We start from the raw sequence: 15,829 nt of genomic DNA on the forward strand, positions 1-15,829 counted from the left end.
TTTTTATCATGTCCTAATGTGTAAAATCATGAATTCAAAGTGGGTGTCCTTTTATTCTTTAACTTATGACTATACATCACAAAAAGTCAGTCAACCTGAAAATGCGTTCATTCAAAGCTAATTAATTCCAGTGTAAAACAGATGCACGTGGAAAGATTGTTGGAATGTGCAGCATTTTCTCCTTTACCTTCACTTAGTGCTTTCGATAAGGCAAAACCCAAAGATAAAGACGCATGTCACGTACAAGCCTGAAACTGCTTTTAAAGATTCAGGTGTTGAAAACAGTCAAGGAGATTTTCTCCCCAGGGGTTCATCCTCTAACATTAGGATCGACACATTTCTTTACTTTTCTCCTGTACATACAGACTTAAACTTTTTGAAGGTGTCCTTGACAGTTCAAACTAATGCCTGTAGAGGTTGTGAATGCACCAGGGTTCAGAATATTAAGTACATTTCTACTTTCTTTAAACTTTCCAAATAAGGCTGGAAGGTGAAAAGAGCTGACTGTCTTTTGGCATTTTTAATGAGGCACAAAAAAGGCACAGGATTTAAATATGTGAGAAGAGAAACAGGAGATAAATGTTGGTGGAACTTCAAAAGGCAGCGATCCTCCTGTCTGACAGTAAGAGGATGTTCACTAACGATTCATTCTGCATGTGGGAAATAAAAATAGGTCCAGGCCCGTGTGATCAAGTGAGCTCCGTTTGTCTGGTTTGTGGAAGGAGGAGAGCCGCTAGTCCTCCAGTGAGCAGAAGACCGGACACCAGCAGGACCGGGACGGCACAGTTGGTGTCCACCAGCTTCCCGAACACTATGTTACCTGTGATCGCCGCCACTCGGCCCACTCCGGTGAAGAAACCCAGAGCAGAGGACCTGAAAATGATGAAGAAAACGGAGAAGATGGAGGAAGAGGAGGGGGAGATGAAGACAAAGGAGGGAGAGGAGAAGAAGAAGGGTATAGAGGAGTAGAGTAATACGAAGAAGATGAAGGTGGGGTTGAGAAGAAACAGAAGAAGAGGAGATTGTGTTGGCGGATCAGTGACATTAACTGATTGACAGTAAACGCAGCTAGAAATTAAAGAGTAATTTGTGCAGGTTGTGAGTCTGAGTTGGGTTTTATTTGTAAAGATAAATCTGATAAAAACCTCATCTTGTTTTTGCTTTTAAAGAGAGTTGACTACATTGCTCTGATCTAAGACTAATAAGAAAAACAAGTTTAATTTAGCATCATTGAAGTTCACATGTACAGATGAATTGCTTATTAAATACTGTATTATACAGACTGCATTGGTCTAAAGTGAAGTTGACAAAAATTAAACTGGACTTGAATCCTACTTGTGATCGTTGTGAAGCTGAACCGGCCACACTGTCTCATATGTTCTGGTTTGGCTAAAACTGAAAAACTTTTGGCAGTCTATATTTAAATTTCTTTCTGATGTAACAGGGTCTCATATTGAACCTGAGGCAACGATTGCCATATTTGGCATTACATTACATTCTTTTAACCAAAAATCTAAAAATCTAATTGCCTTCACCACTCTTCTAGCTCGCAGACTAATACTACTAAAATGGAAAGATAAACAACCTCTAACATCTAAATCTTGGTTTCTGGATCTTTTACATCATTTAACATTGGAAAAAAATCAGATATTCTATAAGAGGATGTGCCAGTAAGTTTTGCAGTATCTGGCAACCTGTTCTGAATCACATAAAAGAGGTAGATCCCTCATTTATTCCACAGTGGTCTTTTTAATACGAGTATGTGACTAATATCTGTGTCCCTTATTTAATTATTATTATTATTATTATTATTATTATTATTATTATTATTATTATTATTATTATTATTGTCAATTATCTTTCTTCTTTTTTTTGGTGCAACAGGGTGGAAATGTTCATGGGTTTGGGTTAAAAAAACAAAAACAATGACTATATTATGCTTTTCTGTGGCTAGATACACAATAAAAACATTTTGAACAAAAAATACTGTATTATTACATTTTTCATACAAATACAAATGTGACTCCTGTGTTTTGTAAAAACTGTCATAATATATAATAACTTAATACAAAGTTTATCTTTTTTTTTTTTTTTTTTTACCTATTTATTTTACCCGAAACCTATTGATGTTGGCTGCTTTTATTTGCACTTTTATATTAGGTTTTATATACGATTGGACGGCATTTTTAAATTTCCTTGTACTTGTTACAATGACAATATTCTATTCTATTCTATTCTATTCTATTCTATTCTATTCTATTTCAGGGAAATTACTACATATTGCATCCATGCTCTGCAACACAAAAAGCACCAAATTATTATTAAAAGTCAATGTAAATGAACAGAGATGGTGTGTTGTTGACTTTCAGTGTTTGCAGTGCTAATACTGACACATCTGTAGATATTTTACGACTCGGGTTGAGGTTTAAAGCCGTACCGTAGCTGAGTCGGGTAGAGCTCAGTTCCAACCACATCGAGGGCGTTCCATGCGATGACGGAAACGCCACTGAACACACAGGACAGGATCAGACTCTGAGATTTGGTGTGGACCAAGTAGATGAGGAAAACACTCAAACTGGACATGAATAGACTAAAACCTGGAGAAAAAGAAGAAAAGGAGAGCAGAGATTGAGGATGGACATGCCATTATGTTTACAGTGATTTGTCTGTAGTGATGTTGGTTAATATAAATGAACTAAGTACTTCAACACAGATATTAGGGTTATTATTAAAGGGGTTATGTATAGTACTGATATCCCAAACTCTTAACAGAGAACACACATACCAGAACACACATAGGACTAAGAAAACCATCAACAGATCAACGCTATGTATCCACAGACTGGATCAATCACTGAATAAAGTATAAAACTCAGTATTCATCTGTATTATGGTATCATCAAGGTTAGATGATAAGACATAGTTGTGTCTTACAATCTTTACATGCTGCATCAGCTGATAGTTTACATCACAGGTGTCAAACATGTGGCCCAGGGGCCAAATCTGGCCTGCCAAATTCATCCCCTGGGATGAATTTGTGAAATACAAAAATAACGCTAAGATATTAACAATGATTTTAGTTCAGGTTCCACATTCAGACCAATTCAATCTCATAATAGCCTATAAATACTCACAACTCCAATTTTTCTCTTTGTAAATGTGAATATTTTCATGTATTTACACTAAAACAAAGTATAATTTCGCAAAAACTCTGAATAGCCTGAACAAAATATGAACAACCTGAAATGTCTTTAGAGAAGTGCAATTTTAATAATATTCCACCTGTTACTAAATATTTTGTGTATCTGTAGATCCACTGTGATCTGTAAGTTATAATGTACATTTGGAAATGATAAACTAAAGCATAATAGTGTCAAAATTACAATTTTTTTTTCAGTTTGTTCATGTTATTCACATTGTTTGAAAGGATAGTTTGTAGATGTAAACATTTTCATAATGTAATTTTACTTTTTTCACTCTAAAACATAGAGAAAAGATTGGAGTTGACATTATTTATATATTATTATGTTATTATTTTACTGGCCCAGCCTACTTCAGATCAAATTTAGCTGAATGTGGCCCCAGAACTAAAATGAGTTTGACACCCCTGGTTTATATTATAGCTCTGTTAGCTTAGCTCTGTTTTTAGACGGAAAACAGCCACAGTAAAACCACAAATCACCTCTGTTTTCTGTTCAGTTTGTGTTGTCAATATCTGATCTAAAGATCTGTTTGGAATCGTCCAAACACGGTCAGAACTGTCACAGCTTAGTCTTAACTATAGATCAACAAAAAGCAACTTAGCACAAATAATAACATCAAACAAATAATAACATTATACCTTCATAAGCCTCATAATCAAACTCCCCCGTGTAGAGGAAACGCTGTCATTTCAGCATCAAACTCTTCATTCAGAGCTGTGTCCAGTGGTGAAAACAACAACAGTGCTTCTAGCTTTTATCACTTTGTAATTATTTTGACTCTAAAAGTTGTTTCTTAGTGGTTCTCATCCCATCTGGTCACTGTCTGACTCTTTGGTCAAAGGCCCTGTGGCAGAGTGACTCACTACTCCCTCTAGTGGTCACATAAATCCCCCAGACCATCAGTATGAATATATTCAATTCATATCTCTACATTGACATTTTTTATATGTGGAAGTAGAAATCCTACATATAGGCCCTTTAGAGCATTTTATAAACCGTTCTAAATAATTTATCAGTGTAATAAGATGAAAAAGAAACTAATAGTTATAACTGATAAAATTTCAAGTATCAACTGTCTTAAAGTGAAAAACTGTAATATCACAGTTAAACTGAGTCGGAGAGAAAAGAACAGATACAAGTCAAACATCTGTCATGTTAAAATGGTTAAAATAGTCAAAATAATATACTCTCGAATGATCAATGTTCTTACAGAGCAGTGCCTTTCCTCCAGTGCTGTCCATCATCAGGATGGTGAAGATGTTCCCTGGTAAGTTTGACGCAGCAATAACGAAACCTTCCATGTAAACTGACGGGAAAAGAACAAAAACATGAGGGAATTGAAGAGAACAAGGCTGTGGAGTGTGCACATCAAAAACTGACATCTTGGACAGGTTTTTCTAAAGTGTTCTCGATAGCTGTGAAGTGAACTCTGAGGAGCCAGAAATCTGCAGTGGTGCAGGGGGATGTGACCCACTCTGGAAATGGTTATTTGAGTGGGTTTTGTTAAATTTGATCGATGTCTAGTGCATGATGTGAAATTCTGTCAAAGGTGGTTTGAAGGGGGGATAGTGGGGGATTTCATAACCTGAGAAACACGAGGAAACACTGCCTGTCCATTTACTAATTTATTAAATATGTTGCCACAATTATTACATAATCACCACATTAACATTATTCGAAGTAATAGTGGTTATTTAACCCAATCGTGATAATTAGTTCTATTCACCTGTATAAAATTAGCTGGAAACTATCAGAAATTACATGTTTTATTGTATTATTATTATTTGCATGTGTGTTTTTTTGGGCTAATATATCAGTGATGGACTGTGTATTTAATTTATATACGCATATTGTAATGTTGCATTTGTGATCTTTATTGGTCAAAGGGCATATTTTGTTTTGATTTTGTGTCTTAGTTGAATATGCCATTAAGGGACTTCATGTCTGTCATGTATTGTTTTTTATTTAAAAAATATAATTAATTTCACTTGCTCCAAAATTCTATAGCAATAAATGTGAATGTGTATAATTAAACTATTATTACATGTACATACATTGGAATCCTAAAGTAAACAATAGACAATGTAGTTAATAGGAACTATTTGTATATTTGTATGACAAATGACCCATGGCCTACTGTATATAACTATAAAATGACAAACATAGTAGAGAAAAGGGGCAAACAACTGGACATAGAGTAGCATAATAAAAAATGTCACAGTTATGTTTAAAGCAGTGGCTGTGTGATTTGGTGAAAAAGTTACACTGTGATTATTCTGGGCAAGTTTGCAATTACAATTTTGAGTCGAGTCAAATTGATGGGCATTTGAATTCCATTTTTCTAATTTAATCACCCTAAATTTAGACCTTTAACAGTTACATAATTGCACAAACTGATATTGATACTGATATTCTTTGTACAACAATGTGCTTTGGGAGGTTTTTCCTATGTGTGTGTTGGTTTGTGGAGTGAACACAGAGAATAAACCATCCGTGTTGTTAAAAAAAAATAATAACAAATTCACTGGATATAAATCTAAAACCTTGGCTGCAACAAGCTAATATATTAATTAACTACCAATTCATTAATTATTTTCACACCGTTAATCGATCAGTTGTTTAATCTTATAAAATAGCGTCCTACTGACCCAGTGAAATTATCAGATTTCTTATTTTGAGAGTCTACCACCTCTACAGCTGCATCTATTCATCACATTTCTAATTCTTGTCTAAAGAGTCAAAGTGTATGCCTCACATCCTCCATAATTCTTTAATTATCATCAGTCACATGGGAAACATTGTTTGTCTTCTGGCTTTGTTTTTCGTCCTGTGATGAGAACTAAATTTATCTACCTCCCTGTTCACTGACGGGGAAAAAAGCTGATGGCAGTAAACCCATCACGGATCGTTTCTCATCCTGGAAACACACCTGCTGTCTTCACTGGGTAGCAGCTCTGGTTGTGAAGCGGAGAAGGGCGGGACACGTTGGCGCAGGGCGAGCCTCCATCCTCAACCCTCTCAAACAGCTCCGGAAACCACATCCACAGCCCATAATAACTACAACAAACAAACAAGATCCAACCCTATGTATTAGAATTAACATTACAAAGGTGCGTCAAGGGTGCTACTAATTTTTCAACTCACATCTAAAAAAAACACAGATTTTAGAAGACTGCACGATTACAGTAACAACTGTAATGAAATAATCATCAGAATGTTACAAAAATAAAAGTAGGGCTTGTTTTGAGGACTGGTTCTTGGAAGACTGGAAGTTTTTGAAGCAATTCTTAACGCTACAGTCAGTGGTAAGTTTCTGTTGTGATCTGATCTAATTCTGATCTAGTTGTCAAGAAAAAAAAAGAAAGAAAAGGTATGGCAAAAGTTGCATCAATATGAGGGACAATCACAGACTTGAGGAAATAATCACAAATCAGGAGTCGATGTTAATGGTTGAAGGAGTTGGGATTCATCTCCACAAACCTGAGATATAAACCTCTTCAGCTCCTTTGACCTGAAAAGGGCTTTTTTGTGTGTGTCTGAATTTCGGTCGAAAAACAGAGCAAACAATGCTACATTAAAGTAACTATGTTTTTTTTTTTCTGTGTATGTGCTTTGTAAATATATAAATTGTAATACTTTAATATTGCAAATGGACCCCAGGAAGAATAGTCTCTACTTTGGTATAGAGTAATGAGGATCCTTAAATAAAGAAATAAAGAATCTTCACCAAATATAACCCCATCTGTCCTTGAACCCAGTGAGGAAAAACACCCGGAAGAAAAAAACTCTTTAATGGGAAATAGAAGTGGATGAAACTTCTGGAAAACCCACACATGACAGATCTTCCAATACAGACTGACAGTGCAATAGGTGATTTATAAATACCAGAATTATAAAAATGTATAAAGATTATGTTCAACAAAAGTAATGTATTAAATATTCAGTTGGTGAAATGATGAAAAGATACAAATACTGTAAAAGGAAATGTCTTTAATAAAATGCATTGACTTCAGGTGATAATAAAAGAGGGACGTCTTGTTAAAAATCTCAGTTTGCTTTGAGAGAACTCCTTATTAAGTATTTATGTAAATGAAATTAAATATTATAGAGAAATGTATCCAATCCTTACTTTATAATGTAACTATCCTCTTAAGAAATGAATGTGAGAGGAATCTGAAAAGATGAACTTGGAGACAACTTGTTCCCTGTTTCTTTTGCTTTGTGTAATCTTTGTGTAAATTTTTAGTACAAAAAAAATGTTGAAAAATTAGAATAATGTAAAAAAGCATTTTACTTGTCATATAAAAAAAAATGCACCAGACTTGTTGTGGTAGGAGTAGGAGTTTTTAAAGTGGAGGCTTTTTCTTTTCTTGTCACTTTTCTTTGGTGCAAAAACAGACAAGTTTCTAGAGTTTTTCACAGTTAGTTTATGTGTTCATAATAAAATACTTCCAACTGTTATCTTTCATTGTGATTCAAAGCACCCCGGTGTGTATTCATCACATTAGCGTTGTTGATAAAAGCCTGAAGATTTATTTATCCAACACAAACCTCACAGACTGGCAATGCAAAATAACAATGTAGATGGACAGAGAGGATTTCTCACCCGAATGAGATGCAGTAGAAGACGATGACCAGAGCAATGCTCCTGGTTTTCAGTTTTTCTTTAAACATCTGTTTGACGGGCAACAAGGCCTGTAGATCAAAATAAAAATAGTACTTTTAATGACACTGGCATGTTAAAAAAGCAATAATCAGTGCAGAAGTTAACCCATGAAGACCCAAACATCCACCGTCCACCAAAAGCATCTACTGATCTGAACGGTTTAATACCTGTTTATCCACTAATCCTATCAATGCATATAAATAATTGGTGTAAAATAGAGCTTGTCGTCTTTTCATGGACATCAGATATGACCCATTTGGATACTCAGAGGCTCCGTAGTGAACGTGTGAACACCGTCATCTTCTACAACATTGATTCACCCATGGAACTGGATCAATGACAGTGAATGGAGACACTTGGTTTATGTTCAGTTATTGATAGATTTGACTGAAAAAGTCACTTTTTCTTCAGTTTTCTCTGTTTCTCTGTTGATTTAATAACCTCTGAATTTACTCTGATCTTTTATGCACATCTACATGATCAGTAAATTAAATATAGGAAAATACTTGATTTTTACTGAAAATTCACAAAATACAGAGGATAATATTACAATAAATGGTAAATGATATAAATGATAATTGAATGATAATGAATAAATGATAATTCACTTAAGAAAGGTTAAATAGAGAGAAAAATTCATTTGGGAACTGACACAAAAGTAGCACTGGGTCTTTATGGGTTAAGGTCAAAACAAACTTCTTATCATTAGCTACTGTATTAGCTTCACCATCTACTGTCATATTTTCTAATGACTAACATAACCTCAAAAAAAAAAAAAAAAAAAAAAAAAAAAAAAAATCTATCAGAAACATTATGATGTTTCCTAACCCCAAATGTTTACTTTCCTGGGTCTCAGGATGATAAAGTGATCAGGGTTGAATATGAAATGTGATATATAAATATAAACATCCAGTTTTTTAGCTCATTTACACAACATAAAATAACGCCCCCCCCCCTTCCCCCAGTAAAACCCAATACATGTCATGTTACAGTACTTCATTACTAAATCCATTCCCTATTTCTGCAGATATGGCAGTTACAGTTAACATCCTTTGACTCTGAAAACCTCTACATCACATCAGCATATATTCAGTACAATCTTTATCTAGTGTGTGACGTTACCTTTTTGACAATATTAACTAGTTGTTCTTTCCGTGAAGCCAAAGTTCGGCTGTCCTCCAGCTCTGGTTTTTTTTTGGAGCGGCAGCACAAACTACATTCCTACAGGAGAGTTTGAGGTGAGAGTTGGTACTTACAGTGGAATACAGTAGATTAAGTCTGAACAAACCACATCATGCACACACTGATTGTAAGTGTAAAGATTTGCACTGTACATGTGTCACAGAGATTTTTCTTGTAGTATTTTCGTTTGTCTATTATTTTGTTTGTTATTTTGAAGCCTTATTTTGAAGGCACACATATAAACTAACTGCAACATTTATTTTTAATATGGCAGATAAAATGCATTCCCACATTATTCAAATTTTTCAACATGTTTTTGTTCTAAAAATGTATTTTACATCAAATGAAGTACACCCAAAGATATTTAAAAACAAACAAACAGGCAACAAGTTACTTCTAAGTCCATCTTTTCAGATTCCTGTCACATTAATTTCCTAAGAGGATAGGTACATGAAAAAGGAATGCTTTTCAGGTGAAGTCTAACCATTTACTAGTCTAGATCAAGGTTATAATAGTTTTGGATTTTTCATTATAGTTTACTTTTATTTAGTTTTGACTTTTTCTTCCTCTAATTCAGTTAGTTTTTAGAGCAGGTTTGCTAGTTTTTATTAGTTTTCATTATTTTCTAACTGTTTAGTTTTAGTATTAGTTTTAGTTTCTTTATATTTTTTATCTTCTTCACCATCGTATTCAAATAAATCCCAGACAGGACTCTACTGCTTTCTCCCAACTTTAGTCTCCATGTTTCCAGGTAGAGTGGGGACGAGAAGATGACTCTAAACCACAAGTGACGGACTGTTAAATATCATATGGTGCCACTAGCTAAAATTGCTTGAGGGAAATAAATCAATTTCATATCAATCTGACATTGACAAGATGAAAACAAAGGGAATTTTATCCATAATTTTTATAAGTTTTAGTTAGTTTTGTAAACACACAATACAGTTTCAGTTAGTTATCGGTTTTTTCTTTTAATTATAGTTTTTATTTATTTCAGTTAATGAAAATGTTTTTACAATTCTAGTTTTCGTCATTTCATTAGTTTTCGTTAACTATAATAACCTTGGTCTAGATTAGTCTAGAGCTCTATTATTTGATGTGGCCACTGCTATCCTGAGTTAATTTCTTAGAGTGCTTTCAAGTCCAAACTAAGTTCTTGAGGCCGACTCCATAACATGCACTGTTTTTCTTAATCTGCTTGTAAATGTTATTTTTACAAACAATTTATTGTCAAATGTGTGTGTTAGATGTATTTTAACTGTAATCTTGTAAATGTGTGTTGTATTTTCTCCCTTGTAAAATAGGTTCTTAATCTCAGTGGGACTTTTCCTGGTTAAATAAAGGTTAAATAATATTTTAAAAATCTTCTGTCACTATATATTCACACAATTGTCAACTTAATTGATTGAGATGCAGCACAGAAATAGTATCCATACCCTAAAAGCCTTTCCTTTCCCACATGTGTTTAGCTTGTACATCATCTGGAAGACACGAATGGCCTCTTTCTCCTGACCAGTCTGGTAGAAAACAACAGGGAGATTATGAAAGTGCAGAGCAGAAAGAAAAAGTACCAGTAAAAGATTTATTCAGCTCTTTGAATACCTCCATGAGGAACCTGGGGCTTTCAGGCATGAGCAGCCTGAAGAGAAGAGCCGAGGTGAGGCTGGGAACGGAGCACAGCACCACGAACAACCTCCAGCTTTGAAAGTGAGCCCATGTGTTCGGAATAACAACCCAGGCCAGACCTGCAGGGAATAAAAAAAACTAATTACATATTCTTACAACCCCCTAAACATAAAACCTACATCACAGGTGTCAAACATATGACCCGTGGGCCAAAACCAGCCCACCACAGGGTCCAATCCGGCCCGTTTGGTGAATTTGTGAAATGCAAAAATTACACTGAAGATATTAACAATCAAGGATGTTAAAATCATTTTAGCTCAGGTTCCACATATAGACCAAAATTATCTCAAGTGGGTCGAACCAGTAAAATACTGACATAATAACCTATAAATAATGACAACTGCAAATTTTTCTTTGTTTTATTGTAAAAATGTAAAACTGAATGAAGATTTTTACATTTACACATCGTCCTTTTACAAAACAAGTGAATAATCTGAACAAACATGAACAGCCTGAAATGTCTTCACCGATGTAAGAGTAATTTTAACAATATTCTGCCAGTTACTAAATGTTTTGGCTCTTTGCAGATCTACTGTGATCTGTAAGTTGTAATGCACATGAGTAAATGACAAACTGAGGAATAATATTGTTAAAATTGTTCGTTTTTTTTTTAAAAGACATTTCAGGTTGTTTGTGTTATTCAGAATTTTAAAGGAAACTTTGCAGATGTAAACATTTTCATAATGTAATTACTTTTTTCCAACACCAGTCAATGGGGGTGGGACCTTTCTGTGTGGAGTTTGCATGTTCTCCCCGTGTCTGCGTGGTTTCTCTCCAGGTACTTCAGCTTCCTCCCACCATCCAAAGACATGCACTGATAGGTTAATTGGTTAATCTAAATTGACCATAGGTGTGAATGTGAGAGTGATTGTGTGTCTCTATATGTCAGTCCTGCGATGAACTGGCGACATGTCCAGGGTGTACCCCGCCTTTGCCCATAGGTAGCTATGATACGCTCCAGCAACCCCCATGACCCTAGTGAGGATAAAGCAGGTTCAGAAAATGAATGAATGAATGAATTTTACTTTTTTCACTGTTATTATTTTACTGGTCAGGCCCACCTGAGATCATATTGGGCTGAATGTGGCCCCTGAACTAAAATGAGTTTGACACCCCTGACCTACATGTAAATATCTCCTGACCTCTGATACAACAGTATGATATTGTTTGAGAGGTTGTGTTTCTTTACACCTGCAGCCAGGATGTTTCCCGCCATCCAGAATGTGGCCAGAGCGCTGATCATAGCCCCTCTCCTCAGACGGGGCATGAACTCAGAGAAGTAGGAGAAAATAACAGGAATCGACCCCCCGACTCTACAGAGAGGAAAAACACAGCACCTTTCATTCTTTAAAGGTTTCTTTGATTCAATATAATGTCAGTTTGATTCTCAGAAAAAAAACAAAAACAAAACTGTTTTTATAGTTTTAGAAAAGGCCTTTTTCAAGAAACAAGTGCTGGTTTAACAACCTCCAGCCTTTCTATAGAGGAATGTAAATTAAACCTTGACATTTGTTTATGATTAAAAAAAAAATTCTGATAATAGAAAAGCAGTGTTAAAACAGACTGTTACTACACTTTCTGAAGTAATATTAGGAAGATATATAGACAGTATTAGACAACAGGAAGAAGGGTTATTATAGTTACAAGTGCTAATAGCTGTAAAAAAAATATTTTGCTAACAGAAAAAAAAACAAAAACAAAACAAAACAAAAATGTAATAGCAGGTAAAATCCATTTTGTTTCTATTTTACACTTCATTATCGTGATCACTATTCCTCCTTAAATATTTTTCCTTAATTTGATAAAATACAAATAATACACATAGTTTTTCATAAAATGACTTCAGACTTTTACAGGACGATGAATCTTGATTTTATAGAAACTAAGTAGTTTTTCTTTTTTTCCCAAAATCAAGACTTTTCATAGAATATCTGAAAAACTAACATATTTAATAAAAAACAAATGAAAACTAGTCAATTCCTCTTAATAAAACTAAAACCTAAGCTATTTATGCACTTGTATAACTAAAACTTACTGAATCCGCACTAAAATTAAAAAAACAAAAAAACAAAAAACAAAGCTGAAAAACTATACTAAAATACAAACTATTAAAAATTTCCAAACTGTAATATCTATGGCAAGAAGTCGTGTTTTGCTACTATAAAGGTAAAATGAAGACAATAATGAATTTAACAGACTTTCTAAACCTTTTATTGTCTGCTTTTTCCTTCAGAGGGACTGGGACTGTTTACATTTTAGGGACAGATATAGTGCTTCTGATGTAACTTTTTTGCATCACAGTGAAAACAATGTATCTCCATAGTTTGTGATGAACTGAAATGTATTTTTTGGTTCATGCAAATTCTACTTCTTAAAAATTCTGTTGGATTTAATATGTTGAAAAAACTAACATGACTATAATTACTCACGTGCAGTAGTAAAGCACATGCAGAAGTGATAAAAGCATTATATATAAAAGTATAACAATGATAAACTAATCAAGGGACTGTTCTTTAACGTTCAATCACAACACAGAAGAAGAATAAATAGTAAAATTGAAAATACCACCTTTAATGTCTGAAATGGGTGAATAAATTTAAGATCTACCCGTGAATGGTACTGGGGCTTTTTGTTCGTCCTTTACTTTGTATTGTTGAATATCTAAACTGATAGCATGTGACTGTCTAGTAACTTATTAGATTTAACAATTACAAAAATCATGCGCTGACCCGACACCACTGATGAACCGCAGGAGCAGGAAGAGCCAGAACCTCGGAGCAATGCTGGCAAGACCTCCAAAGAGCCCGTTGACCGTCAGGGACATGACCAAGACCCTGCGGCGCCCCCTCTGGTCGGCCAAGTACCCCCACATGTATCCACCCACCATCATCCCTAGAAAACAGGAATTAGGGGAAGAACCATGAAATTGAGTTCTTCCTGTATTTTCTGAATGGATTTTTCTACTTCTGCTTTTTTTTCAGTTTGATAATGTGGCCCAAAACTACTCAGTACATTAGATCATGGACAAAGTCATTAAACAACATTAGAAATTAAAGACTTTTTGAAAAAAATAAAATAAAAAATTCACACAAACCAACATATTTAAAGAATGAAATTCATATCTCTCCAAAATATTTTAAGAACTCTTTTGCTTAAATACTGTTACCTAATCACATTCACAGTAGTAAATAATAAAGTTAGGGTATTTTAAAGATTTTCCAGTATTATTTTATTGCTGTAATCAAATATTTTGCTTTATTTTGAGTTGCTTAGTCAGGTGATTTTGGTACTGACCGCACTGATCCTTTCAACTTAAGCTTTAGTTTGGGTTTTTTTCATATAATTAACAGTTTTACATTTTTCATTTTTAGTCCTACAAGTAGTCAGAAATTCAGATTTGATAAAGAATGTATTTGCATCAAAAATGATAAATTAAAGTTTTACGAAAAAAATCATGTGTACCTTATTTTGAGGTTACTTGTATCCCAAACACATGTAACATATTAAAATATTTTCATGAGTTTAGAGTTCATATAAATTAGTGAATTCTGTGAAAACATCCCCTTCTTTTTTTCCGACTGCTTTTCCCACCCGCTGTCTGTATTCACAGGTCAACTCCACCTGTTAAAATATGACAAGTGGTTTATTTAAAGACAGATTTACCGAGAAAAATGCTGGCGGTGAGGAGGCCCATGTCTGAGGAGTTGAGCTGCAGATCACAGCGAGCCGTTGGCAGCAGAAAAGACACACAGAGGATCTCCACGGCATCACTGGCATTGGCCCATCCACAAACCACCAACAGCAGGTAGTGGAACAAACCGAAACCTGAGGCCAAAAGCAGACACATGTGTGAGTAAATAGTGGGAGATGTTTGATCACACAATCTATCTGCCTAATTTTCGAGTAGGAATCATTTATATTAGGCCTAAAGGTTAGTTAATTGATTATTTAGTCTATAAAATGTGAAGCGAGATTTAAAAGTAAAACACAAAAGTCAGAGAGGGCAAATGACAGCATTATATTCTGATTTTATCTGTTATCAGACCTAAGCTGAATCATTTTCTGTATAAAAATACCTGGTCTTTGTGAAATGTTTAACTCTTATTCATTTAGAGTTCATTTAGTCTACTTATTGTTCTATAGATCCCTACAAGCTGTGTCCTAAATTGCCATTAAATTAAAATGTTCTGAACTGAACATTGTAAATGTAAAGAACTGGAAAAATAAAGAAAAAAAAAAAAAAGAAATCACACAATATATAAATAATATTTAAACATTTCATATTACCTTGATTATTTTTTACATTTAAAAATGGGCTATAAGAAGTATTTCTACTTTTAGATATTGATATGACCTAAAATTATCATTATAGTATTTAGAAAAAAAAAAGAGATCTTAAGTTCTGCCAAAGACACCGACGGAATGGATTGTAGAAATAAGACTGGGCTGAGGAATTTATGTGACCACTAGAGAGAGTAGTGAGTCGTCTCTCATGGTGAGGAAAACATCACACAGACTTTGACCAAAGCATCAGAAAGTGACCAGATGGGATGAGAACCACTAAGAAACAACTTTTAGAGCCAAAGAAAATGACAAGGTGATAAAATCTAGTACTGTTGTTGTTTTCACCACTGGACACAGTTCTATATGAAAAGAATGGAGTTTCATGCTGAAATGGCAGCGTTTCTTCTACAAAGTGAATTTGATTAGGAGGCTAATGAACGTATAAAGTTATTATGTGACGTTATTATCTTTGTCAAGTTGCTGTTTGTTGATGCATGGTTCAGACTAATTCAGCTATTGAGAACACAAACTGTACAGATAATGAAGGTGATTTGTGGTTTTATTGTGTCTGTTTTCTGTCTAAAAACAGAGCTAAGCTAACAGAGCTATAATGCAAACTATCAGCTGTTGCAGAAGAATATAAGACACAGTGTTAATTTGATTGATTGTCAAACTAACCAGCTATGAGTTTTAGTTTAAAGAAGAAAATTCTTGATAAAATAATACAGATGTGTAAACAATGAGCTTAATACCTCATTCAGTGAGTGGTAGAGTCTGTGGATACATAGTGTTGATTTGTTTGTGGTTT

General features: G+C 34.4%; 1 protein-coding gene across 1 annotated transcript in view; it reads right to left on the reverse strand.

Moving 5' to 3' along the window:
• sv2 (synaptic vesicle glycoprotein 2) overlaps positions 1-15,829 on the reverse strand; it is a 19,467-nt gene continuing 3,638 nt past the window's right edge. Inside the window, exons 4-14 of the mRNA XM_030136433.1 lie at positions 14,401-14,562; positions 13,467-13,629; positions 11,929-12,050; positions 10,654-10,796; positions 10,488-10,568; positions 8,992-9,090; positions 7,810-7,898; positions 6,133-6,260; positions 4,414-4,509; positions 2,438-2,597; positions 1-873 (exon numbers count right to left, since the gene is read on the reverse strand). Coding sequence (XP_029992293.1) covers positions 690-873; positions 2,438-2,597; positions 4,414-4,509; positions 6,133-6,260; positions 7,810-7,898; positions 8,992-9,090; positions 10,488-10,568; positions 10,654-10,796; positions 11,929-12,050; positions 13,467-13,629; positions 14,401-14,562 — 1,427 coding nt within the window. The 3' untranslated portion in view covers positions 1-689. The remainder of the gene's footprint in view (positions 874-2,437; positions 2,598-4,413; positions 4,510-6,132; positions 6,261-7,809; positions 7,899-8,991; positions 9,091-10,487; positions 10,569-10,653; positions 10,797-11,928; positions 12,051-13,466; positions 13,630-14,400; positions 14,563-15,829) is intronic.

The sequence above is a fragment of the Sphaeramia orbicularis genome, chromosome 6 (assembly GCF_902148855.1).
Source record: "Sphaeramia orbicularis chromosome 6, fSphaOr1.1, whole genome shotgun sequence".
Lineage (NCBI taxonomy): Eukaryota > Metazoa > Chordata > Actinopteri > Kurtiformes > Apogonidae > Sphaeramia > Sphaeramia orbicularis.